The sequence below is a fragment of the Lutra lutra genome, chromosome 3, assembly GCF_902655055.1.
Source record: "Lutra lutra chromosome 3, mLutLut1.2, whole genome shotgun sequence".
Lineage (NCBI taxonomy): Eukaryota > Metazoa > Chordata > Mammalia > Carnivora > Mustelidae > Lutra > Lutra lutra.
The window spans coordinates 78,933,411-78,959,629 of NC_062280.1; the positions used below are offsets into that span (position 1 = coordinate 78,933,411).

Here is a 26,219-nt window from a genome sequence, read left to right on the forward strand (position 1 = left end):
TGAACTTTAGAAACTGGCATTACTTTGCCATAAATCTAACAAAAAGATGGGCAGCAGGTGGAATAATAGGGAGAAAAACACAGCTAGCTGAATGGGTAGACAAAGCTCAGATCACAGGGGCCTTAGTTATCAGTTTTAGTTACCAATTTCTCAATAAAATAATGAATTAAGATTTTAGATGATAAAAACAATGGAAAGTCAATGTAGGAATTTGATATGCTTCAAGAGGATTTTTATGAATTCCTGAATTCCAGTAATAGATAATCAGAAATTTGCTTAATTTTCTTTCAAGGGAATTTTGTTAACTCCATACAAACTGCTTTTGCTGCTGGTGTTGGCTGGCTGATCACTTTTTGTTCCAAAGGAGGAGGTAATTTTATTTGTTATTTTGTAATGATGAAGAAACCAAGATATTTAATTTTTATTTTTTTTAATTGAGATAAAGTTGTCATATCACATAATGTACCTTCATGGTATACAACCTGTTGATACACTTACATATTGCAAAATGATTACCACCATAGCATTAGCTAACACTGCATTTCTGTCCCATAAATACCATTTCTTTTTCATGGTAAGAATATTTAAAATCTACTCTCTTAGCAGTCTTCAAGTGTATGATACAGTAATATCAGTTATTATCACCATGCTGTACATCACATTCCCAGAACCTGTTAATCTTATAACACGGAGTTTGTACCTTTTGACTAGCTGTCAGTCTTAAGTATGCTACTATAATTGATTATTCAGTACTTCAAGTTACAGTTCATATCCAGTTACAATTTTTCATTTAATGAATACTTACATTATTTGTTAATTTACACATAAGTTATAGATTACTAATTTGTTAAGATTTCATTTATTTCATTTATGCTTTTGTTTGGTGGACCAGTTTTTCAACTTATTCTCATTATAAATAGTACATCCAGATAACCACAGATATATTTGGCAGTTTGCAAAAATAATTAGTTGTTGACAGATGTAACCCTCCCAAAATAATAATTTTTTGGTATTATGGACTTTGGCTCATACTTAACATATCAAAAATGTATGCATGTTGCCTCATAAAATATTTGAAAATGACAATTTTCCATTTCTAGGAAACTTTTTACCAGTAAATTACTTAGAAAATTCAGTACTCTGGGTACCAAACCACAAACTATTAAACTCTATTCAAACAATGAGATTGGTTAAAAATCAGCCCCATTATTACAGAATACCCCAATTCATTAATACATTTTCATATGTTTAATTCCAACATGGGTCTTTAACCCAGACTTTACCTGTCAGCTTCATGCTACTGTATTGAGAACAAATTGCCTTCAGCTAAAATCAACCACTCACCCCTATCCTGTAAGGCCCATCTTAGGAAGCTATTGCCTTCAAGCAAAAATAACCCTTAAATTAGGCTATCATTGAGGGATTTTGTTTCATTTTGATCTAATGCACAGATTTCTGTTCTTTCCACACATTAAGAAAACTTTAAACTTTCTGACTTTTTTTTACTTTTTACCCCAGGTAGATTGTTTTTACATATCTTTAAAAGCTCTATGGTGCTACAGTTCCCTTGCTTCTAAATATGTCTCATTGTATCCTAGCATTTTCATGAAAATGATGAAGTTATTTTAAAACTATATTGTATTTTATGAAGGAAAGCTTCCATATTCATTCTCGGAGGCCAGCATTACCCTGATACCAAAACCAGAAGATGCTACCAAAAAAAAAAAAAAAAAACTATAGGCTAATATCTCTGATGAACATAGATACATAGATACAAAAATCTCTAACAATACATTAAAAATTTATTTACCATAATGAAGTGGGATTGAATTCTGGGATGCAAGGATGGTTCAACATTAGCAAATCAATCAATGTTATACTTTATAGCAACAAAAGAAAAGATAAAAACCATATGATCCTTTCAGTAGATGCAGAAAAAGCATTTGACAAAGTACAGCATTCATTCATGAACAAAGTAGGTTTAGAAGGAACATACCTCAACATAATAAAGGCTGTATACTAATCTACAGCTAACATGATACTCAGTGGTGACAAACTAAAAGCTTTTCTCCTAAGATCAGGGCCAAGACAAGAATGTCCACTCTGACCACTTTATTCAGTGTAGTACTGGAAGTCCTAGTACTGGAAGTCCTAGCCACAGAAGTCAAACAAGAAAAAGAAAAGGCATCTAGATCAGTAAATAGTAAATAGTAATAGTAATCAGTAAATAGTCACTATTTGCAAGTAACATGATACTCAATATAGGAAACCCTAAAGACTCCACTGAAAACTGTTAGCACTGATAAATTAATTCAGTAAAGTTGCAGGGTGCAAAATCAATATACAGAAACCTGTTGCATTTCTATACCCTAATAATGAAGCAGCAGAAAGAAAAATTAAGAAAATCATCCTATTTAGAATTGCACCAAGAGTAGTGAAATACTTAAGAATAAACTTAACCAAAAAGGTAAAAGACGTGTACTATGGAACTATAGAACATGATGAAAGAAACTGAAGACAATACAAACAAATGGAAAGATACCATTCCATGCTCATGGATTGGAAGAACAAATATTGTTAAAAATCTCCATGCTATCCAAATCCAATCTGTAGATTTACTACAAACCCTAACAAAATACCAACAGCATTTTTTGCAGAAATAGAACAAATAATCCTAAAATTTGTTTAGAGCTGCAAAAATCCCATATAGCAAAGCAACCTTGAAAAAGAACAAAACTGGAGGTATAACAATCCCAGATTGCAAGATTTCCTACAAACCTATAGTAATCAAAACAGTATGCTACTAGCACAAAAATAGACACATAGATCAAGAGAAAAGGATAGAGAGTCCAAAAATAAAGCCGTGCTTTTGTGGTTAATTAATCTACAAAAGAGGAAGAATATGTAGTGGGAAAAAAGTCCCTTCAACAAATACTGTTGGGAAAATTGGACCACTTTCTTACACCATTAACAAAAATAAAATGAAGTAAGGCCCTAAAAGTAAGACCTGAAACCATAAAAATTCTAGAAGAGAGCACAGGCAGTAATTTCTCTATCAGCCACAACATTTTTCTAGACATACCTCCTGAGGCAAGGAAAACAAAAGCAAAAGTAAACTATTGGGATTACATCAAAATAAAAACCTGCCCAGCAAAGGAAACAACAAAACTAAAAGACAATATATAGAATGGGAGAAGAAAATATTAAAGAACATGTGTAGCTCAACAAACACACAAATAATCCAGTTTGCAAATGGGGAGGAGACATGAATCGACATTTCACCAAAGAAGACACACAGATGACCAACACACATGGAAAGATGATGAGTCATGTTGAGCCTCTCACACCTCACACCTATCAGAATGACTAAAATCAAAAACAGGAAACAAGTGTGGATGAGGATGTGGTGAAAAAGGAACCATTGTGCGCTTTTTGGTGGGAATGCAAACTGATGCAGTCACTGTGGCAATATGGAGGTTCCTCAAAAAGTTGAAAATAGAGCTATCATATGATCCAGTAATTCCTCTCCTGGGTGATTACCCAAAGAATATGAAAACACTAGTTGAAAAAGATACATATCTCCCTGTGTTGATTGCAGCATTAATTATAATATCCAAATTATGGAAGCAGCCCAAGTGTCCATCAATAGATGAATGGATAAAGAAGTGGAATTATGGTATATAATGGAATATTCAGCCTAAAAAAAAAATAATGAAATCTTGTCATTGGCAACAGCATGGATGGATTTAGAGACTATAATCCTAAGTGAAATAAGTCAGTGAAAAAAAGACAAATACCATATGATTTCACACGTGGAATTTAAGAAAGAGGAAAAAAGAGACAAACCAAGAAATAGACTCTGAAGTATAGAGAACAAACTAGTGGTTACCAGAGGGAAGGTGGGTGTGGAGATGGGTGAATAAAGTAATGGAGATTAAAGAATACACTTGCCATGAAGAGCACTGTAATGTATAGAATTGTTGAATCCCTGTATTGTACACCTGAAACTAACACTGTATGTTAACTACTGGAATTAAAATTAAGTAAAAGACTGTTGTATTTTAAATTTAAAGGTTCTTTATATATTTTTATCAAATAGAGCCATTACATTTTATTTCTCCAAAATCATGAGATTTCTTAGATCAAGGGGATTGTTGATAGGAGCAGAGATTTAAGAGGATCATTGTAAGGAGATTACCTTTAGCTAGAAATCCTGGGAAACTAGGGAGAGAATGGGAAAATGTGTGCACACATGTGTGCGTGTGTGTCAGCATGTATGGACATTTACCAGTGGAGTCCAGTCAGTTGCCTTAGAATCACTGTGTTAGTTTGGGGTGAAAGGCAAAATAAAGTACAGACTTAATAAAGCTAAAATTGTGTTACAATTTTTTTCCTCGCTAGATTGTTTGACTTCACAGACACAACTCAGGCTCAGTGGCATGTTGGTAAGCATCAGTTATTTTGTAAAACTGTATCACCGTATTAAAGACATTTGAGAATTGATTCTAAATATTTCTTCGTAGTTCCTTAAACACTTATTTGTAAATTTTGTTTTTTGATAAATGTATTCATAGCTATAAAACTTTTCTTCCTAATTAGAATTTTGACATGTGGTGCTTTCATTGTCATTCACTTCTATTTAATCAAAGAGGTGTATATAAGTGTTTGTGTCCCTCCAAACTTTATTTTACTGTTTTTGCTATCTTGTTATTTTGTTGTATACTTAGCTCTCATCACATTATGGTTGGGAATGTAATCTGTATGTTGTTGATACTTTAACACTGTAGGAGCTCCCTTTGCTGCCTGGAAGTTTATCAGTTAGGAAAATTGTGAAGGATCTATGTGTGCTCAAAAATATGTTTTCTATGTATGTTAGGTAGAATTTTTATATCTATTAGACCAACTTTATTAATCATGTAATTCAAATCTGGTCATTTATTATTTGAGTAAACTTTCTTAAAAAATTTTAAATTTACAGTAGAAAAGTTGGGGTCTTCTAAATAAAACTAAATTCCTTTAACTTTCTCTTTTACTTAACACGTGACCTGTTTTTTTTTTTTGTTGTTGTTGTTGTTTCTTTCCATTATAGGATGGTCTTGTTAATGTAGGATGGATGGACTGTGCCACCCAGGACAACCTTTGTAAAAGTTTGGATATTACAACAAGTACTACTGCTTATTTTCCTCCTGGAGCCACTTTAAGTAACAAAGAGAAAAGCAGTGTTTTGGTATGAGTTGCTAATTTCTTTATATATATGTGAACACATACATTCAAACATTATACATCATTTTGTAAACAGTAACAAGGAAATGAATCCACTTATAATAAACATTTGGTATTTAGAACAAGTATTTAATTTCTGGGATTCTGTTTAATGGTAAGTTCTGCTATAAGGATTATTTTACAGTGGTAAAAACCATTGCACTTTACAACCCAGCAGTATGGAAAACATTCTTAGGTTCTATGAATTTTCATTGGTTTCCATTTTATATGTGTATTTTCTAATGTTAAAATATAGATCATTTGTATGTTTGACTGGGACTCGTATTTGTTTTTTTAAACGACTCTGTTAGATTCTGGTATAAACTCAGTTTGGCAATCTACTGTATAGTTCACCTCCCTAATTTTATGAATGAGGACACTGAGGTTCAAGCTAGTTATCAAGGAGCTAAGATAAATAATGGGATATTAGATAGGTCCCTAGGGAACTTCAAAAGACAATAATAGATTAAGACAAAGTGTTATTAGTTTTATTTCTGTATTTTAACTTGCTTTCTTGATGTCGACAAAGGTAACACATATTCACTACAGAAGTTCATGTGTGGGTATAGAAATGTATAGAGATAGATCAAAATTCTTCTAAAACCAAACCACCCATAGATAAGCACCATCAAATCTTGACAAATATTCTTCCAGATCTCTACATACATATATGTGCACTTATGACTTCATGCTGACAACTTTGCACTTTTATCTGTGGCCCAGACCTCTGACCTCCACTCCAGACCTGCATACATACTCCACTGCCTATTTGACATCTCCCCTGGGATATGAACTGATATTTTTCAAACTTAGATATCTGTACCTATACTGCTAATATCCTCCCATAAATCTGCTCTACTCACAATTTTCTCTATCTCAGTTGATTAAAAAAATCCATCCTTTATCATTCAGGTCAAATACCTTGCAGTCATTCTTAACTCTTCTTTTTCTTATATTCTATAACTTGTATCAGGAGAATCTGTGACTCTGTCATTAAAATCTTTTCTAAAATCCACTTCCACTGCTACTAGAGCATTTATCCCCTTATAGTATACACTAATATATTATCTTTGTATTTTTATTTTTCTCCCACAATACATTTTTAAGTTTGAATTTTTTTACTGTTATATCTCAACTCCCTAGAAGATTATCTGGCATGTAAGTAGACACTATATATAGTGCCTATGTATATTATATACTATATGCTAGAGATAAATAACACATAAATGGATAAACCCAACAATCCCTAAGTAACAATCCATCCACTAAATGTGACATACTTAATTAAATCAGTCCTCTCTTGATATTAAAGTTACCTACTTTTTCTTGATTTTTATATGTAATGATCAGTGTTGTTTGTTCATCTTTGTGCTCTTTAGTTACCTGTTGAGATGAAATAGCCATGGCAATTTTAATTTCAGTTTGTTTTGCCAGATTGCCCCTATAGGAATTTCTGTTTATGTTGTACCACAGTTCATGGGCATGCCTAGTCCCTTCATATAGGTTCTTGGCTTCAGTACTACAATCTCATATTTTAGTGAGATATTTCTGCTTTTTGATACAAAATTGCAAACTCAGATGCAATCTTAGGAGACATAAATGAGTGATACTGGAAGTGTAATAACAGAGAGTGAGAAATTTAAACGGTCCTTATCACTCCTAAAAGCATTCAGGTTTTTAGAAAAGTAAAACATATGTTGGTCTGCCTCAAACTGAATTGGGTGAGAAAAGGTATGGTCTAATATAAACATCTTGGTTATCTCTCAAAGCCAGTTCCATTTTCGCTGTTGGCAAATCCTGCCTTGTTTATTCCAGTGGCAGTGTCTTCTGCTCAGTGGTTTTGTGGAAATGTGAGATCATTTATTTGTATGCCATATGTAGTTTATGTCTTCCTTAAACATTCTCTTTCCCAGGTAAATTCCAGTTATAATACTTGACATCCATCTGAGATGATCCATCTCTTCCCTCTATCCCAGTCAGTATATTCAGCAAACATTTATTTACCAAGCCCTTATTGTGGACGAAATTGTACTGCGTAATTGGGAAGAAAAATCGATAAAATTCACTTATTTAATAAATGCGCACACAGTATAGTGAATCATCATAGTACAGCCTCATTGTTTTGGGATGTATTATTTACAACAGCATTTTACACCATTCATATCCTAATGTTATTCTAAAACCCAGTATACTATCAAAGATAATCTTGTGGTTATCTGCCATTTAAAAGTACCCAGTATTTTGTTTACATTCCATCGATAATGAAAAAAATTTCAGTCTGTAATAAACTGGTTTATTGTGCAGTGACTGTAATATACTGGAGTTATATTAAATGGTTAAAACTGTCTCCCCAAACACATATTGGCAAAAGAATCCCCAAAAAACATATATAACTTTGTATTAGATATTAAAAAAAAACTCTTGAGTGCTGTAATTAGGTTATTTTGAAGCAGTGAGTTACTGTCCCAACTGATTTAGTATATTCTGTAAATCAGTTGTGTAATTGAGAAAATGTTCACCACATTACACATTTTAAAAGTGTACAGGTATGTTTTTCAAAAAAAAAAGGTACATGTACATTTTATAGGGGACATGTTCTGTGTATAATAACTTTAAGAGGGAGGAAGGGAGAAAGGAAGAAATTCAGAGGTTAGACGGTATCCTTTGTAAGTGCAACTACCAAGTTTTACTCTATGACAAACAGGTTTATAATGAGGTTCTGGTGGATTCATCAGTGTTTTTAGAAAATCTTCCTAATAAATGTGACTCGTGCCAGTGACCTGTATAGTATTATGGCATGCAGTACTTGGGGCTTTTTAAAGCCCTTTGGTAATAGAAGATATTTCATATGCTAAAGATTTAAGAAAAAAGAACAAAAACAAGTTTTAAGAATAGAAACTTAGGAAAAATAGTTTTCTACTCTTATGTTATTTATACCCATTGTTTCTCTCCATATGATTATTCTCTTATTGGGCACAGTTAAGCTCTGAATATGGAAGTTCCTATAAGTTTTTAATGGAGTTTCAGGTCTTTCAAGTAATACTTGAATGATCAGGCATAGGTGGTTCATAATTAAACTGTTTTGTCAACCCCCAAATACATTTTCCTGATGACCATTACTTTATTTTTTGTTGTTAGCAGCTGCTTCTTTGAGAATTACATGAGCAGCTAGAATGGGAAAAATGTACTAAGGATAAAATATGGACAGAAATAAAGGAAATTTGTTAGAAAGGAGGTGTGCCTTTTTCACTTGTTTGTGTTTTAAACCTTTAAGATAAGGTCTTTATCAGGATGTTTAATTCTGCCAAACCTCTAGGTGGTTAGGATTTTAGACTTTATTTCTGAAAACCTCTATAATAAATATATTTATTATATTAATATATAACATTATGTATAATATATGTATATAATAGATGATATAATTATGTTTATTTTTATTGTTTATTAATAAATATAAGTGTGTTAATATTTATATATTCATAACCACTTATGAATAGATAATAATGAATAAGTATTTAAAATTCTAATTTTCCTGTTATAAGTTCTTAATTCCTATTAGTTATTAGTTGAGGTATGCATTGTCTTGTGTCATTGGATAGTCTGGTGTTTTAATTAATAATTCTTTAAAACGTTTGTAAAGCATTGGCATTCTGGAAAACATGATGGGCATTAAAGTTAATCTGAACATAGTAACAGTTTTTTCCCCATTAATTCAGAGGTTACTCCAGATTATTGTGAAGATTATTATAGAATGCACACCACAAAAGAAAATTCCAGATAATGGAATTTTAATTTTACATTAATATTTTTAAGAAACAGCCGAGTTACACAATTTTTATTAATTCCCAAAATATGATGTACATTTTAAAAAACAACCTTTAGAATAAATAGCTCAAAAACTATTTTTAACTTTTGTGATTTTTTTTTTATCTTAAGAATTATATGGAAAAAAGACACTAAAATAAATGGATGTTGATTTAAAAGATTACAATATGATTCTCTTATTTTAGTTCCTTAATTCATTGGATGCTAAAGAAATATATTTGGAAATAATGCATAATCTTCCAGATTTTGAACTACTTTCTGCAAACACACTAGAGGTAATATTTCTGTTAATGGTAATAAATGGTAGTAAATGTTGGTAACATTTCAAGTCTTAACATTTTAAAATCAGCATTTGTTTTATTCATCATTAGAAAGTAGCAGTTTCAAAGGATTGCATATATAAACATAACCTATATGTATATATTAGTTATTCTAGGTTAAACTCTAATTGCTGGAGTTGCAACTTCAGGGTAGGTCTGGAGTTCGGGACAACATAGTAAGTCCTGAATGGGGGCCTCAGCGGGAGTGTCAGAAAAGCTAAGATTTTGATCACAAAGTAACTTTGGATCTGATTTAGAATTTTATGTTCTTGCTTACAGAACTGTTTATATTGTTCACTGAGAACTAAGAAGCAGCTTTAGAAAGACTGAGTTTGTAGTAAAATCATTTTTTTTTTCTACTCAGTGATCCCAGAGCTAAGTCTGTATCCCTACCAAACTCTGCCAAACCTGAAAAAGCTTACTTCCCTACCCCCAACTTTTTAGTTATATATCATTAAAATTATATGTAATTTTTGGCACAGCTATCTGCTTTTAGATTTTATAACTTAGTGATTTTTTAGCCTTTAATGTGGGATTGACTTACATAACATTCCAAAGAAATACAGAATATAAGCGTGAATAGGGCTGAATTTTAGACAGTATTTTGAAGTAATGGGTATGGTAGCTAAAATTTAAATCAGAGAAATAAAGAATAGGACCATTAGAATTTCTTGATTCTGACATTATTTTATCACTTTTTTTTTTCCTTTTTATCACTTCGAAGGATCGGTTGGCTCATCATCGGTGGCTCATATTTTTTAATTTTGGAAAACATGAAAATTCAAATGATCCTGAATTGAAGAAACTAAAAACTCTACTTAAAAATGAACATATTCAAGTAAGAAAACATTCTGCCTAGCCTTATGCAAGTGTGTTTTCTTACTAATTTAATATATGAAATTATATTTTAAGTAACATAAAAATGCTTATTTGAATCTAGGTTTAGAAAGCCCTAAGTGCTTTTGTTCTTCTGCTGTGATTTTGTTTTTCTATTAAGAATCTACAGTGATGTCTAAAAACAGTTAATTTCTCTTTAGTAGCTAGCATGTGATATATCTGTATCAGACAATTTTTTGGAATGCATACCATAGAAGAATATCTTTCCCTTTTTAAAATTCTTATTGGTTTATGTAAGTAATTTGTACTCATAGTTTAAAAATTAGGATATATAAATAAGCTCAAAAATGAATTAAAATATTTACTATTTTTACTGCTGTTAATAGCCCTACTATAAATTTACTGTGTAACTTTTCAGACTTTTTCTGCATATGCTTTAGTATGTGGGCATAGGTATGTGTGTTTATATCATGCATATTGTAACAGCCAGTGTAATAAACATACCTGTAACTTTATTTATGAGCTTTTTTAATGAAAATGGATTGAATATAGGGGCACCTGGGTAGTTAAGTCTCCAACTCTTGGTTTCAGCTCAGGTCTTGATCTCAGGGTCATGTGATGGAGCCCCACGTTTGGCTCTGCACTTAGTGTAGAGTCTATTTGAGTTGCTCTTGTCCTTTCCCTTTGCCTCTCCCCCACCACTCTTGCTTTTTCTGTCTCTCTTCCTCTAAAATAAATCTTTAAAAGCAAAAACAAAGAAAACCCCCCAAAATGGATTCACTGTACAGTAGTCCCTCTTTTCTGCAGGGGATACAGTCTAAGGCCCACAGTGGATGCCTGAAACCACAGATAGTACCAAACACTATATGTACTTATTTTTTTCCCTATGCATACATATCCCTAAGAGAGTTTAATTCATGAATTAGGCACAGTGAAAGATTAACAATAACAATAAAATGGACAATTGTAATAATATACTATAATAAAAGTTATGTATTAGTGTCTTATTATACTATACTGTACTCACCCTTGTGAATTGATAACAAGATGGTAAAATGTCTACATGATGAGATGAAGTAAGGTGAATGACGCAGGCATTGTGACATGTTAAGCTACTACTGACCTGAAAATGCCTGAGAAAGAGAATCATACTTCTGGACTATAGTTTGACCAATGGAAACCAAAATTATGGAAAGTGAAACCACTGATAAGAGGGCACCTGCTGTGTTCTCTTGTAGAATTTTCCATTTGACAATATCATTTATTTTTTTATATGCTGGTATGTATGTATGTGTATATGTGAATATGTATATATATGTGTCTATATGTATATGTATATGTACATATATGTATACAAAGTACTTCCTGGTCTTTAGAGATGATAAATATATACATCTTTAGAGATGATAAATATATTAAGTACATTATTAAACATATGATATAAATATCATCCTAGGGATATCATCCTCCCTAAAGTCTAGGTAGTATTTCACTATATGGTTACACCATAATTGTTTAACATATCCTCCTTTACTAACATTGTTTCCATTATTTTTTTTTTTTAAAGATTTTATTTATTTATTTGACAGACAGAGATCACAAGTAGGCAGAGAGGCAGGCAGAGAGAGAGGAAGGGAAGCAGGCTCCCTGCTGAGCAGAGAGCCCCATGCGGGACTCAATCCCAGGACCCTGAGATCACGACCTGAGCCGAAGGCAGCGGCTCAACCCACTGAGCCACCCAGGCACCTACTTTCCATTATTTTTTATATCAAAAACACATACTGTAAAAATGCAGTATGGAGAATGTTTTTAACCAAGATTATATATTTTTTTAAATTGTCCTCATTACCAATGTCCTCCAGAATGTTTGTATCATTTTATATTCTTACCACATGTTGGTAACCATTTCTCCATACCTGTGCCAACCATGGTATTAACATTTTTTAATCACCATTCTGATAAGCCACAGTGATATGTTAATAATATTCATTTTCATTTATTTGATTCCTAGTAGGGTTGAAAAAGTTTTTTGTGATTATTAACAAATTACCATTTTTTTCTATTTTCTGTCTTTGGCCCATTTTCTTTCTTCTCATAGGATGTTTATCTTTTCTTTCTTAGTGGATCCTCTGAAATACTCAAATATTTTTTTCTTGGTTTATCATTTCCCTCTTAGTATTCTTTATGCTGTTTTTCTTTACAGTGAATGAAATTGAAACTTTGCTTTATTATTTCTGCTTCTAGATCTGAGTTTACTCTCTCCCCCACTTCAAATTACATAAATATCCTTTATATTTTTAGAAGAGTGGATTTCTTAAACTTTTTTTTAAAGATTGTATTTATTTATTTGAAAGAGAGCACAGCAGGGGGAGCAGCAGGCAGAGGGAGGGGGAGATGCAGGCCCCCTATGGAGGAGGGAACCCCATGCAAGCTCTGTCTCAAGACCTCAGAATCATGACCTGAGCCAAAGGCAGATGCCTAACCGACGGAGCCACCCAGGCACCCGAAAAAGTGGATTTCTTAAACAACTTCCTATTTTCTGGAAAATTTTCTCTCAGGTTTTTGAACTCTCTAGGGCGTTTTTTTTTTTTTTTTTTCCCCTTAACGAAATTGTGTTTCAGTGTTAATGTAAATTATTTATTTCCATCTTTTATTTTTATGGCCAGTTAATTTCTGTTTAGAAACTATTATTAGAGCAATGTCATTCCTTTATGAATATATTAAAAATGAATGCATGTGATTTTGTCTTCATCAAATTAAACTTCTACTTCAGGTTGGCAAGTTTGACTGTTCCTCTGCACCAGACATCTGTAGTAATCTGTATGTGTTTCAGCCATGTCTAGCAGTATTTAAAGGACAAGGAACCAGGGAATACGAAATTCATCATGGTAAGAAGGGAAAAAAATGAAAAAAATTTATATTAGTTTTCAAATAGTAATTTTTTAATTATACTTTTTATTTTGTTTTTTAGTTATTTGACATGTAGTTGACACACAGTTACATTAGTTTCAGGTGTACGGCAGTGATTCTACAACTCTGTATGTTGTGCTATACTCACTACAGGTGTAGTTACCTTTGGTCACCATATGATGCTGCTATTAACAGTACCATTGACTATATTCCTATGCTGTACCTTTCATCTCCATGACTTACTCATTCCATAGCTGGAAGCCTGTAACTCCCATGCCATTTCACCCATTTTGCCCATCCTGCCATTGCTCTCCCCTCAAGTAACCACCAGTTCTCTGTATTTACTTGAAGATTCTCTCCCTTGGCCCCTTCCCCCACTTGCTCAGTGCACAGGCACTTTCTCTCTCTTTGAAATAAATAAATCTAAAAAAAAAAATAAAAGATAACTCTGTCATTCTGCCTCTCACCCCCCAGTTCACACACACGTTCTCTATCCCTGTATATAAACTTAAAAAAAAAGAAAAAAAAAGTTGTATCATTTGAAAATATCTTTTCCCATTCAGTAGGTTGCCTTTTCTTTTTGTTGTTTCCTTTTCTGTGCAAAAGTTTTTTATTTTGGTGTAGTCCTGACAGTTTATTTTTGCTTTTATTTCTCATGTCTGAGGAGACAGTTATAGAAAAATTGTAACTAAGGCCAATGTCAGGGAGTACTGCCTAAGTTTTCTTATAGGACTTCTTTGGTTTCAGGCTTCGCATTTAGGTCTTTGTTCCCTTTTGAGTTTTATTTTTGTGTATGTTGTAAGAAAGTGGTTGAATTTCATTCTTTTGCATATAGCTGATCAGTTTACCTAGCAACATTTACTGAGGACGCTCTCTTTTCCCCATTGTATAATCTTGTCTCCTTTGTCAAAGATAACTGACCATGTAAGCATGGGTTTATTTTGGGGGTCTCTATTCTGTCCCATTGACCTAAGTGTCTGTCTTTGTGCCAGTGCATACTGTCATGTTTACTGTATAGCTTTGTCTTATATCTTGAAATCAGGGACCATGATATCTAGATTTGTTCTTCCTTTTCAAGATCACTTTGGCTACTTGGGATCTTTTGTGGTTCTTTTTACCTTATTTTATATGAAAATACTTACTGTAAATATCTTTATGAGTAAATAGGTTTCTTTTGGAGAAAGATTTTTTGAATTATATTTAGTTATTTTATTCTCTTTTTAAAATAATTAACTTTTTTTCTGCTCACTATTTTGACTAGTGTTTCAGCAAGAATGCTGGTGACATTGTCAGGTTAGTTCAAAATTTAGAGGTCCTATTAACAAAAGTAAGCAATACCTATAGTTTCCATTTCCAGTGTGCCAAAGTAGTATTTTAGCCATGGGCGTTTTCCAGATTTTTCTTCCGCTAGACTATTAAATATTTCTATGGCTACTTTTATCTCTCTTGAATTTATAATTACATTCTTACATTTCAGCTTGTGTGGGACTTTAGCTCTGCATTCATGTAGGTACAGTTGCAATTATGAGGATTTGGGCTACCTCATAGTCCCTGTCCTGAAAAAGGTCAAATGTAGCAAAAGAAACATAAAAACTACTAACTGCAACACAGCTAAGTGAAAAACAGATACTGACTGATGTTATATGCTTAGGAATGCAAAGTTCTCTCAAGAAATTTGAAGTATCAGAGGTCTGGGTGGCTCAGTTGGTTGTGTCTGCCTTCAGCTCAGGTCATGATCCCGGAGTCCTGGGATCAAGTCCTGCATCAGGCTCCCTGCTCAGCGGGGAGTCTGCTTCTTCCTCTGCCCCTCTCATTCATGAGAGCATGAATGAATTTTAAAAATGTTTAAAAAGAAAAAAATTTAAAATATCATCTGGTGTGGTTGACAGGAGATTGTAAGAAAACTGGAAAAACATTGTGATGGCCAGTATGTATAAGTTATAAGATCAAATAAAAAGACTTACGTTTAGTATAGATCTAGAGATGATATTTGAGTTGAGATAACATTTGAATGCTCAGTTTCTCAAAGTAAATACAGAAAAGCAAGAAGTGAGGCTAAGCTGAAGGAGCTGTGTGAGCAAAGTCTCGGCAAGATGAACCTAACAGTAGCTCCTGTTTATTTAGTACTTTTTACAAGTCAGATGTTTTCCTAAAGGCTTCACATACTTTGCCCTTTCTGTTTTTATCTTCACAACAGCCCACCAAGGGAGAAAACAGTGGCTCGGGATAATTATTTGCCTATGATCAAGAACTAGTAACTAGTCAAGGTAGATTTTGTACCCAAATATGTCTTACTCCAGAGCCTAGGATTATAGCAGCACTAAACTGTACTGTCTCCTGAAAGTGCTAAAAATGACCATGTTTTAATAATGGAGTTCTGTTCTTCTTTATCTCTGAAATAATTCCAATTCCTTCCCCGTCCCATGTATGCTGCCTTATTTCCAGTTCATCATCTCCTTCATTTACTCTATTATCATTCTTTGGTAAAATTGACAGTCTCACATCATTTTTCTGCCTTGACTTTACTGATTTCTCTAAGCATTTTTAAGATTTTTTTTCATTGAAGTATAATTGGAATACAGTTTTAGTTTCTGGTGTATTATATAGTAACTCCCTTTTATATGTACATTGCAGAATAATCACCATGATGTTTAGTTACCATCTGTCACCATATAAAGTTGTTACATTATTATTGACTAGTTCTCTGTGCTATACTTTATACCCTTGTGACTTGTTTATTTGTAACTGAAAGTTTGTACCTCTTAACCCCTTAATTATTTCACCCTTCTTCCCACCTCCCTCTCCTCTGGCAATCACCGGTTTGTTCTCATGAGTCTCTTCTATTTTGTTTTGCTTCTTCATTCATTTTGTTTTCTAGATATTGGTAAGACAGATGTCCAAGAGTCTTCTGCCTATGTTTTGTTTTAGGAGTCTTACGGCTTCAGGTCTTATATTTAGGTCTGTAATATATTTTAAATTGGTTTTTGCATATGGTATAAGAAAGTGGTCCAGTTTCATTCTTTTGCATGTAGCTCTAGTTTTCCCAGTACCATTTATTGAAGTCTTTCTCCATTTTATGTTTTTATCTCCTTTGTCACAGATTGACCATATAAGTATGGGTTTGTTTCTCTTTATTCTGGTTCTCTGTTCTGTTCCATTGATATATCTGTTTTTTTGTGCCAATACCATAATGTTTTGATTATTATAGCTTTAATAGTGTATCTTGAAATCAGGGAGCACAATACCTCTGGCTTTGTTCTCTTTTTTCATGATTGCTTTGATTTCTTCATGGTCTTTTGTGGTTCCATACAAATTTTAAGGTAATTTGTTCTAATTCTGTAAAAAAATGCCACTGATATTTTGATAGAGATTGATTTGAACATGTAGATTTTTAGAGATCATATAGACTTTTTTTTTAAGATTTTATTTACTTGACAGAGAAACACAAGCAGGGGGAGCGGGAGAGGGAGAAGCAGGCTTCCTGCTGAGCAGGGAACCCAGTACAAGGCTTGATCCCAGGATCTGGGATCATGACATGAGCCGAATGGAGATGCTTAATGACTGAGCCACCCAGGTGCCCCTATATAGACATTTTAATAACATTAATCCTTCCAGTCTATGAGGACTGTATATATATTTATTTTTGTCCTCTTCAGTTTCTTCAGCAATGTCTTGTAGATTTTCAGAGTATAGGTCTTTTATCTCCTTGGTTACTTTTATTCCTAGGTATTTTATCCTTTTTGATACAACTGTAAATGGGATTGTTCTCATAATTTCTGATAGCTTGATATTAGAGTACAGAAATAGCACAGATTGAGGAGCCTCGTTTCCATCAGTTAAGTGTCCAGCTCTTGGGGCGCCTGGGTGGCTCAGTTAGTTAAGCACCTGACTTTTGATTTTGGATCAGGTCATGATCTCAGGATTGTGAGATTGAGCCCCACATCGTACTCCATGCTGGTTGTGGAGCCTGCTTAAGATTCTCCCTCTGCCCCTCCCTGCCCTCAAAAAAAAAAAAAAAAAAAGAAAAGGAAAAAAAAAAGAACGGAGATTTCTGTATATTAATTTTGTATCCTTTTACTTTACTGAGTTGATTTGTTCTATTAGTTTTTGAGCAGAGAGTCATTTATTTGTTCTTTTTCTAGTTCTTTAATATGTAAGGTTAGATTGAGATTTTTCTTGTTTCCTGAAGAAATTTTTCCTGAAGAAGATTTTTCTTGTTTCCTTATGCCTGTATCTCTATAAACTTGCTTTTTTTTTTTTTTAAATTTTATTTATTTATTTGAGAGAGTAAGGGAGGGAGAGAGAATATACGAAAGGCGGGCAGAGGGAGAAGCAGACTTCCTGTTCAACAGGGAGCCAGATGCTGGGCTCAATCCAGCAACCCTGTGATGATGATCTGAGCTGAAGGCAGACACTTAACCCACTGAGCCACCCAGGTGCTCCCAAACTTGCCTCTTAAAACTGCTTTTGGTAGGTCCCGAAGATTTTTGAACATTGTGTTTTATTTTTGTCATATAAGGTATTTTTTTGTCTCCTTTCATTTCTTCATTGATTCATTGGTTGTTAGGTACATGTTTAGCCTCTGTATGTGTTTGTGGGTTTTTTTTTTTTTTTTTCAGTTTTGTTTAGTTTTAATTTCTAATTTTATACCATTGGGTCAGAAAAAATACTTGGTATGATTTCATTTTTCTTAAATTTATTGAGACTTGTTTTGTGGCCTAACATGAATCTCTTGGAGAGTGTTCTGTGTGCCCCTGAAAAGAACATGTATTCTGTTTTTGAAAGAAATGTTCTGTATATATCTGTAATATCAAACTGGTCTAATATGTCATTGAAGTTTACTGTTTTCTTATTGATTTTCTGTCTGCATGATTTGTCATCCATTGATGTATGTGATGTGTTAAAGTCCTTTATTTTTACTGTATTACTGTCACTTTCTCCCATTATATCAATTAATACTTGTTCTACATATTAGGTGTTCCTATGTTGATGTTAGAGATATTTATAATTATTTCCTCTTGTTGAATTGATCCCTTTATCATTATGAAATGTCCTTCTTTGTCTCTTATTACAGTCTTTGTTGTAAAGTCTATTTTGTCAGTTATAAGTGTTGCTAGTCTATTTTTCTTATTGTTTCCATTTGCATGGAATATCTTTTCTCATCCCTTCACTTTGTCTGTGTATGTCCTTATATCCGAAGTAAGGTATTTATAGGTAGCCTATAGAGCGGGGTTTGTTTTGTTTGCTTTTGTTATCCATTCAGCCACCGTGTGTCCTTTGTTTGGAGCATTTGGTCCATTTACATTTTTAGTATTTACAGATAATAGGTATGTATTGACATTTTCTTCATTATTTTCTGCCTGTTTTGTAGTTCTTCTCTGTTCCTTTCTTCTCTTGTGATTTGACGACTTTCTTTAGTTTTATATTTGCATTTAATTTTTTTGTGCATCTGTTACAGGTTTTTGGTTACCATTAGGATCATATGTAACAACCTATGTGTATAGTAGTCTTCAGTTGATTGTCACTTAGGTTTGAATGCATTTTATTTTTTTAAAGATTTTATTTATTTGACAGAGATCACAAGTAGGCAGAGAGGCAGGCAGAGAGAGAAAGCAGGTCCCTGCCGAGCAGAGAGCCCGATGTGGGGCACAATCCCAAGACCCTGGGATCATGACCTGAGCCAGAGGCAGAGGCTTTAACCCACTGAGCCACCCAGGCACCCTCTGAATGCATTTTAAAAGCACTACATTTTACTCTCCCTGCTGCCTTTTTTTGGCATCCTATTTTACATCTTTTGTGTATCCCATAACTAATTATTGTAGATAAAAGTTTTACAACTTTTTCTCTTTAACCTTCATACTAGCCTTAAAAGTGATCAATCCACTGCCTTTTCTGCATGTTTACTAATGTTTGCCATTACCAGTGATTTTTTTTTTTTTCATAACATTCTTTTAACTATGGCCATTTCTTTTTTGCTTAAAGAAGTTTCTATAACATTTAAGGCTGGTGTAGGTGATGAACTCCTTGAACTTTTGTTTGCCTGGGAAACTCTCTCCTTTGATTCTGAATGATAACTTTGTTGGATGAGGTATTCTTGGTTGTAGAGTTTTTCCTTTCAACAGTTTGAATATATTGTACCACTCCCTTCTGGCCTGCTATGTTTTTGGTGAAAAAAATCAGCTTATAATCATATGGGGGTACCCTCTTATATACTAGTTGGCATAGCTCTTGCTGCTTTTAAGATTTTCTGTTTCTCTATAGTTTTGACATTTTAAAAATGTGTCTGGGTTTGAATTTACTTGAATTCTTCTTGTTTGGTTTTCTCTGTGCTTCCTAAATCTGTGTATCTGCTTCCTTCCCTTGGTAGGGAAGTTTTCCAGCTCTGATTTCCTCAAGTAATTTTTCTGCCTTTTAGTCTCTTTCTTCTCCTTCTGAAACCTCTATAATGTCAATATTAGTATGCTTGATGCTGTCCTGGAGGTCCCTTAACCTAACCTGTACTCATTTTTTATTCTCTTTTCTTTTTGCTGTTCAGCCTGGGGGATTTCCTCAACTCTGTCTTCCAGATTCCTGGTCCATTATGCTGCTTCTAATCTGTTGACTCCCTCCGTGTGTTTTTAGTGTCAGTTACTGTATTCTTTGGCTCTGACTCATTTTTTATATATTTTATTTCTTTATTTCTTCTTTAGTTCTCACTCTATTCATCCACCTAGTGGATGATTATGTCATTGCCAAGATAGGGAAGGTGAAAAAAGGAGCAAGTTCGGGGGAAAGTAACTCAATTTCAGTTTTAATATGTTTGAAATGTTTGTATGACATCCATGTGAATACTTTCACTGGGTAGTTGGTAATACAGGTTTTGAATTCATAAGGGAAGTCGAGTTTGAAGAAGCAGATTTAGTAGTTGGACCACAGTAGTAGTTCAGGTAAGCATAAAGAACACAAATACTGCAAGAAGTGGTTACTCTGCCTCTGAGGATAAAGAAATATTGCAAAGATAGGTCCTCCAAGAAACAGAAGCATATAAGAAAAGTGCTCCTGGCAGAGCAAACCTGTTTACATATAGTATACAGAACACTAGACCCTCACCAAAATCAGTGGGTTCAACAAGTTTATCTTCATTTCTTTAATACATTAAGTACAAAAACTTTGAAATGTTTATATGGGTAGAAAGGAAGAATGTGGATTTTAATTTTTCTTTTATACAATTTCAAAGGAAAGAAGATTCTATATGATATACTTGCCTTTGCCAAAGAAAGTGTTAATTCTCATGTTACCACACTTGGACCTCAAAATTTCCCTGCCAATGACAAGGAACCGTGGCTCGTTGATTTTTTTGCCCCAGTAAGTAATTTTTATCTGTCAGTTTCAGTGTTGTCAGATTTTCTCTTATCATAGCAAAAAGACTTTTTCTAGATAGTCTTGAACCATGAATACCAAAATTGTGTTACTCACGTTGGCCCCTATCAGATACTGCTTTCAAGGGGGCAGGGATGTACTTGCCCCTCCAAGAATTAAATACACAGGCAGGCACACATAAGATTTGCCACTAAGTCTGGTTTGTCTTACTTAGTATATATTGCTTATTGCAGAAATGTGGTTTTTTTGTTCCCTGTAGCTCTGTGCTTATATTTTTTCTTTCATAGTGGTGTCCACCGTGTCGAGCTTTATTGCCAGAGTTACGAAAAGCATCAAAGCATCTTTACGGTCAGCTTAAGTTTGGTACACTAGATTGTACAGTTCATGAGGGACTCTGTAACATGGTATGTATAAAATACTTGTTCTAATTAACACTTTTGTAAAATAGTTTTGAAATAGAAACCTTTGTCAGTGTAATTTAAAATGTGCATGTACATTTAGAGGAGTAACAAATATTTCAAAAAATGATATAAAATTATGATTGGATTAAAACATGAATAGACAACATAAAGAGTTGAATGTGGATATGGTCTTATTTATCAAACATAGGAAAATATTTAGTTTATTTGATAAAATATATGATTTTTCCATTATTTAAAATCTTTATAATTTTTGTTGCAATATTGCCTTTTGGCAGTCTGTAGTTTGATTCTCAGGTTTTCCTCATAATTGTTTTCTTAGTAGATGGAAATTTTAAAAATGAACAAGATTTTTGAACCTTTGTTTATAATAAAACATTTTCTTAATGTTTATTTTTCAGTTCCAGGAACAACTAGAAACTATATATCTTGTCATGAAAGTATATACCATCTATAAAATATTGTTGGAACAAGTCTCTGAAACCTAAATCAGATCACACCTTGAGATCTGTCCGTGTGTAGGGAATCAGTTAGAGGAACATGTTAAGCCTCAAGAGTTTTGGTTTCTGTGCAAGTTGTGATCTCGTGATCATGGGATTGAGCCCCATGTCAGGCTCTGTGCTTGGCATGGAATCTGCTTCAGATTCTCTCTCAAATAAATAAATAAAAGCTTTTAAGAAGAGAAACTGCATATTTCAGTGCTAAAAAGATGTCCAGCATATGCTAAACACTAAGATTAACAAACAGTCATACCTAATGAGTTTTTTGAATCCTAGTCAAACATTCCAGTTTGCTGCTGAGTGCTTGTCAGCTTTAAGGATGCAAAGATCAGCTACAGTAAATTCACACAGCATAGCCATAATATGGCTAATTAGGAGCATGGGCCCTTTTGACTCTCTTGAAGCAAGATGGATAAGGCTGTAAAGAGAAGGCTAATCTCTGGCTTGAGTCTTTGAAACCACAATAATGCTCCAATTTGTCTAGTAGTAGAAGAAAATAAAGGAAACAAAGTAGCAAGGATAAAGAAAGAATAATGTGTACACAACCATATTTTAACTTAAGGAATTATGACTTATGTCCCAAGAATGTATTATCCATCTTGCTTCAAGAGAGTCAAAAGGGCCCACGCTCATAATTAGCCATATTATGGCTTTGCTCACTTCTCAATGTTTCATTGCCCATGGATTTTATGGCTAATGGACTACCTATAAAAAAGGGTCATTTATCAGTGCAACTGTGAATCCATTTCTTTGCCAAATTTGGCCAGGCTAAAATTTTTCAGTCACCAGCAGTTTAGCAATGGGTTTTTAAAATGTTACTGTTGCTACTTAAAAGCAAGTTGGTTATAAATTTGCAACCAAGAGGTAAAATGCATAAAATCTTTTTTGGTAAAATGCATAAAATCTTTAGTTTGTATTCTTATTCCTAACAGTATAACATTCAGGCTTATCCAACAACAGTGGTTTTCAACCAGTCCAATGTTCATGAATATGAAGGACATCACTCTGCTGAACAGATCTTGGAATTCATAGAGGTATTTTAATTTATAGTATTGTAATTTACTAAAGTAAATTATTTTTAACTGGTTTTTGGTTTTGTGTTGTTTTGGTTTTTATTATTTCCCCTGTGAAGCTAACTTTTTTGTTAGTATTACCCTATCATGGTAGACTGAAGCTGTATTAAAACAGCATTTGGAGCAAGTGAGCTTTTAGGGAGGTTGAGCAGTATCTCCCATCAGACTGTCAGGAAAATAGAGTAATAGGCTTTCCATTAATGATTAAAGGATCGTTTCCAAACCAATCATTGGTTCTGGAACGGGACTATTTGGCCTGTGTAGCTATCTGGGCACCTCTTAGAACTTTTTATCCCATCTAATGTCACCTTAAGTAAAGTTGCCTCTGTTCCCTACTAAGATGATTTTAATGATACATGGAAATAAAAAAAAAAAAAAACCTTGATTTAAGAAGGCTAATGGGCAAAGTCTAAACTGGGAATAATTCCTTCCTTTTTAAAATAATTCACTGTTGATTATCTTTTAAACATCCATAAGTATCTTTTGATTATTCAGAAACAGGAACTTTTCTAAGTGACAACAATTTGCCAAGAATATGTGAACACTTTTTTATATTGTTATAATGAAAGTTATATTCTCTTTAGGATCTTATGAATCCTTCAGTGATCACCCTGACACCCACCACTTTCAATGAACTAGTTAAACAGAGAAAACAGGACGAAGTCTGGATGGTTGATTTCTATTCTCCTTGGTGTCATCCATGTCAAGTCCTAATGCCAGAATGGAAAAGAATGGCCCGGGTATAGTAGTGGTTTTGGTTTTTTTTTTAATCTTAACATGTAGCATGAATGTGTATTTAACAGAACTGTTTTGAAACTGAGATGAACCCACCTCTAGATTATCACTTAAACAGTTCTGATTATACCAGTTGGATTTCAACTCTCTCTGTCTGGTTGGGTGAATGGTATAGATGGTATAGATAATCTACCTTTTTTTTTCCCCTGTGTCACTTGATTGGTACCTATCTGGCCAAATTTTTGCCAAAGTCAACCCCCAAATCTCTTTATTTTCTATACAAATAGACATAGTGTTATGAAGGATTGGAAGAAAGTTACTAAATATGAGAATGGAAAATGAAATCTCTGTTTTACATTTCTAAGAAAAAGTGAACAAACCAAATAGGTAAAAGTGATTTCTAGTATCTTAACATTTAAGATGATGCAATTTTGTGTCCTTTTCAGTAAAATTTTAAAATTGGGGCATGATTTCAATGTGTTGCAATGCAGGTCTCTATTTGGAAAATAACTTTGAAGTACCATTGCAGCGATCTTCATTAGTTCCTTGTTTCTAACAATTTTATAAATACCTAATTTCCCCCCGCATAGAACATGAATGAAATCTGTTGTTTAATCTGTAATAATTGTAGTAGGGTCCTACCTACAGCATTACATTCTCAGTTCATTACTGTAAGTGTTCTAATCACTGAAAAATAATAATCATCTCACAGTGATAATTTCTCTATTATAAACATAGTTATATTTTATTCTAATTCTAATTTTATTCTAATCACTTTGATCTGTTTATCTCCTTTCTCTTTTATAGACATTAACTGGACTGATCAATGTGGGCAGCATAGACTGCCAACAGTATCATTCTTTTTGTGCCCAAGAAAATGTTCGGAGATACCCTGAGATAAGATTTTTCCCCCAAAAATCAAATAAAGCTTATCAGTATCAGTAAGTGTTGCCTAAAATGTAAAGACATTTATTATAACCTTTTATTTAAACAGTTAAAATTTTAAAGTTATCTTAGGGGTGCCTGGCTGGTTCAGTCAGAAGAACATGTGACTCTTGATCTTAGGGTCATGAGTTCCAGCCCCGTGTTGGGTATAGAGATTACTTAAATAAATAAGCTTCTTTAAAAAAAAGTTATCGTAACTAAATAGACGTTAACCCAATAAATATTTTTTGGGAGCCCACCATGTTTTAAGATGATGTGCTAATGAGAACCTCTGAAGATGAAAAAAGAATTGAATGATCCCAGTGTTTATGAAGCTGGCACGCCAGTATAGAAAAAGATAAATGGAGGAAGTACTAACATTTAGTAAGTCAGTTTTTGGTTTCAGGTATTATACTAGATCTTTGTTCATGTTATTCCCACTAGTCCTCCCATAGACCCTGAGAAATAAGAATTATTGCCCTTCCTCCTATTAAAGATAAGTAAACTGATTAACAGACCTTAAATAATTGTCAAGTCACACAGCTGCTAAGGTTTATAATTGAAGATTCAGCCCAGTCTGTGTCAATGCCCATCCTGTTTCTGTAACACCACATGGCATTTGAGGTAGAAAACTCAAGTGCAAGGCAGAATATAAAGAACATTATGTAAAAAGTAAAACTGAGCCGTGGATTCCAAAGGAGGAAGGGATCACAGCTATGAGAGGAAATCATGAAAGGCTGCATTTAAGAGGTGGCTTTTGTCATGGGTCTTAAGAAGGAGGTAGGAATTTGACAGACATAATGACCAGAATAAAGGTTCTGAAACTGAAGTCTTAAACATTTGGAGTGTTACCATTCCCATGCGTCTATAGGAGCTGTCCAGCAGGCAGTTAGACTTCGGGGCTGTCTGGAGCACCAAAAAAACACCTAGACTAGAGAAAAATTTATTTGGGAAGCCATGTAAGCAGCATTTATAGGTAGGTGTATCTGAGAAGGGAAATGGTATCTAGTCAATAAGTTAAACTTTTCAGTTGCTGCAGAGAGATGGTTTTCTGAACATATCCAATAATAGAATATAGTATTTAAAACTTATATCAATTTTCTTCTTTCAGTAGTTACAATGGATGGAATAGAGATGCTTATTCCCTGAGAATTTGGGGTCTAGGGTGAGTAATCAAAATATGCATCATTGTATAAAATAGATTCAGTGCTATTTACCTTCCTCTTAAGTCTGTAGTTACATTTATTGTGAGTTGCTTAAGGCTGTAGCATTTTAAATTACTTCGTAAAGAATTAAAATTTACCAAGATAACTTGGAAGGCCTTTTTTACTTAGAAACTTTTACAGTATTATATTTTAGATGTTTCCTTTGGTTTCATATAATGAAAAATAATTTGATCCCTTGCCACAGATTCTTACCTAAAGCATCCATAGATCTAACGCCTCAGACTTTCAATGAAAAAGTTATACAGGGGAAAAATCACTGGGTGGTTGATTTCTATGCTCCGTGGTGTGGACCTTGCCAAAATTTTGCTCCAGAGTTTGAGCTTTTGGCTAGGGTAAGTCTTGTCTCTCTACTTAAATCACTTGTAGTCCCATGCATGTTTTAATAATTAGATAAAATAACAGTTATTTAAAAAGTAGCTATATTAAATGATTAGCTATAATTATATTTTAAATATTAATTCTCTTAAGTTTCCTGTGAACTTTTTTTCAATTCCATTTCATTTCTATGAATAAAATCTTTGCAGATTTCTTCCTTCTTTATTAATGCTTTTAGCTAACACCTCTGTCTTGATTGAGGACATTATCTACCTAACTAACAGCCAGATACCTCAGTTTAGCTTGTTCCCTATTTCTTTCCTTTACTCTGCTGCTTGGCAGGCCATCATAGATCCTATTAGTTCTGTCTTCTAAATGCCTTTCAAATTTGACATCTCCTCTCCATCTTTTCTGCTAGCCTCTCTGTTCAAGCCCTCATCATCTCATCGAGACATCTCATGTGTACCTTTCAGCTAGTCTCATGTTGCCAGTCTGCCTTCTTCTGTTCTGCCCT

General features: G+C 33.6%; 1 protein-coding gene across 2 annotated transcripts in view; it reads left to right on the forward strand.

Moving 5' to 3' along the window:
• DNAJC10 (DnaJ heat shock protein family (Hsp40) member C10) overlaps positions 1 to 26,219 on the forward strand; it is a 48,835-nt gene that overhangs the window by 18,096 nt on the left and 4,520 nt on the right. For both annotated transcript variants that reach the window (XM_047722370.1, XM_047722371.1), the window contains 13 exons: positions 293 to 370; positions 4,402 to 4,445; positions 5,090 to 5,227; positions 9,273 to 9,362; positions 10,132 to 10,245; positions 13,018 to 13,132; positions 20,371 to 20,498; positions 20,801 to 20,917; positions 22,365 to 22,466; positions 23,090 to 23,245; positions 24,048 to 24,181; positions 25,276 to 25,329; positions 25,575 to 25,722. In XM_047722370.1, coding sequence (XP_047578326.1) covers positions 293 to 370; positions 4,402 to 4,445; positions 5,090 to 5,227; positions 9,273 to 9,362; positions 10,132 to 10,245; positions 13,018 to 13,132; positions 20,371 to 20,498; positions 20,801 to 20,917; positions 22,365 to 22,466; positions 23,090 to 23,245; positions 24,048 to 24,181; positions 25,276 to 25,329; positions 25,575 to 25,722 — 1,418 coding nt within the window. The remainder of the gene's footprint in view (positions 1 to 292; positions 371 to 4,401; positions 4,446 to 5,089; positions 5,228 to 9,272; positions 9,363 to 10,131; positions 10,246 to 13,017; positions 13,133 to 20,370; positions 20,499 to 20,800; positions 20,918 to 22,364; positions 22,467 to 23,089; positions 23,246 to 24,047; positions 24,182 to 25,275; positions 25,330 to 25,574; positions 25,723 to 26,219) is intronic.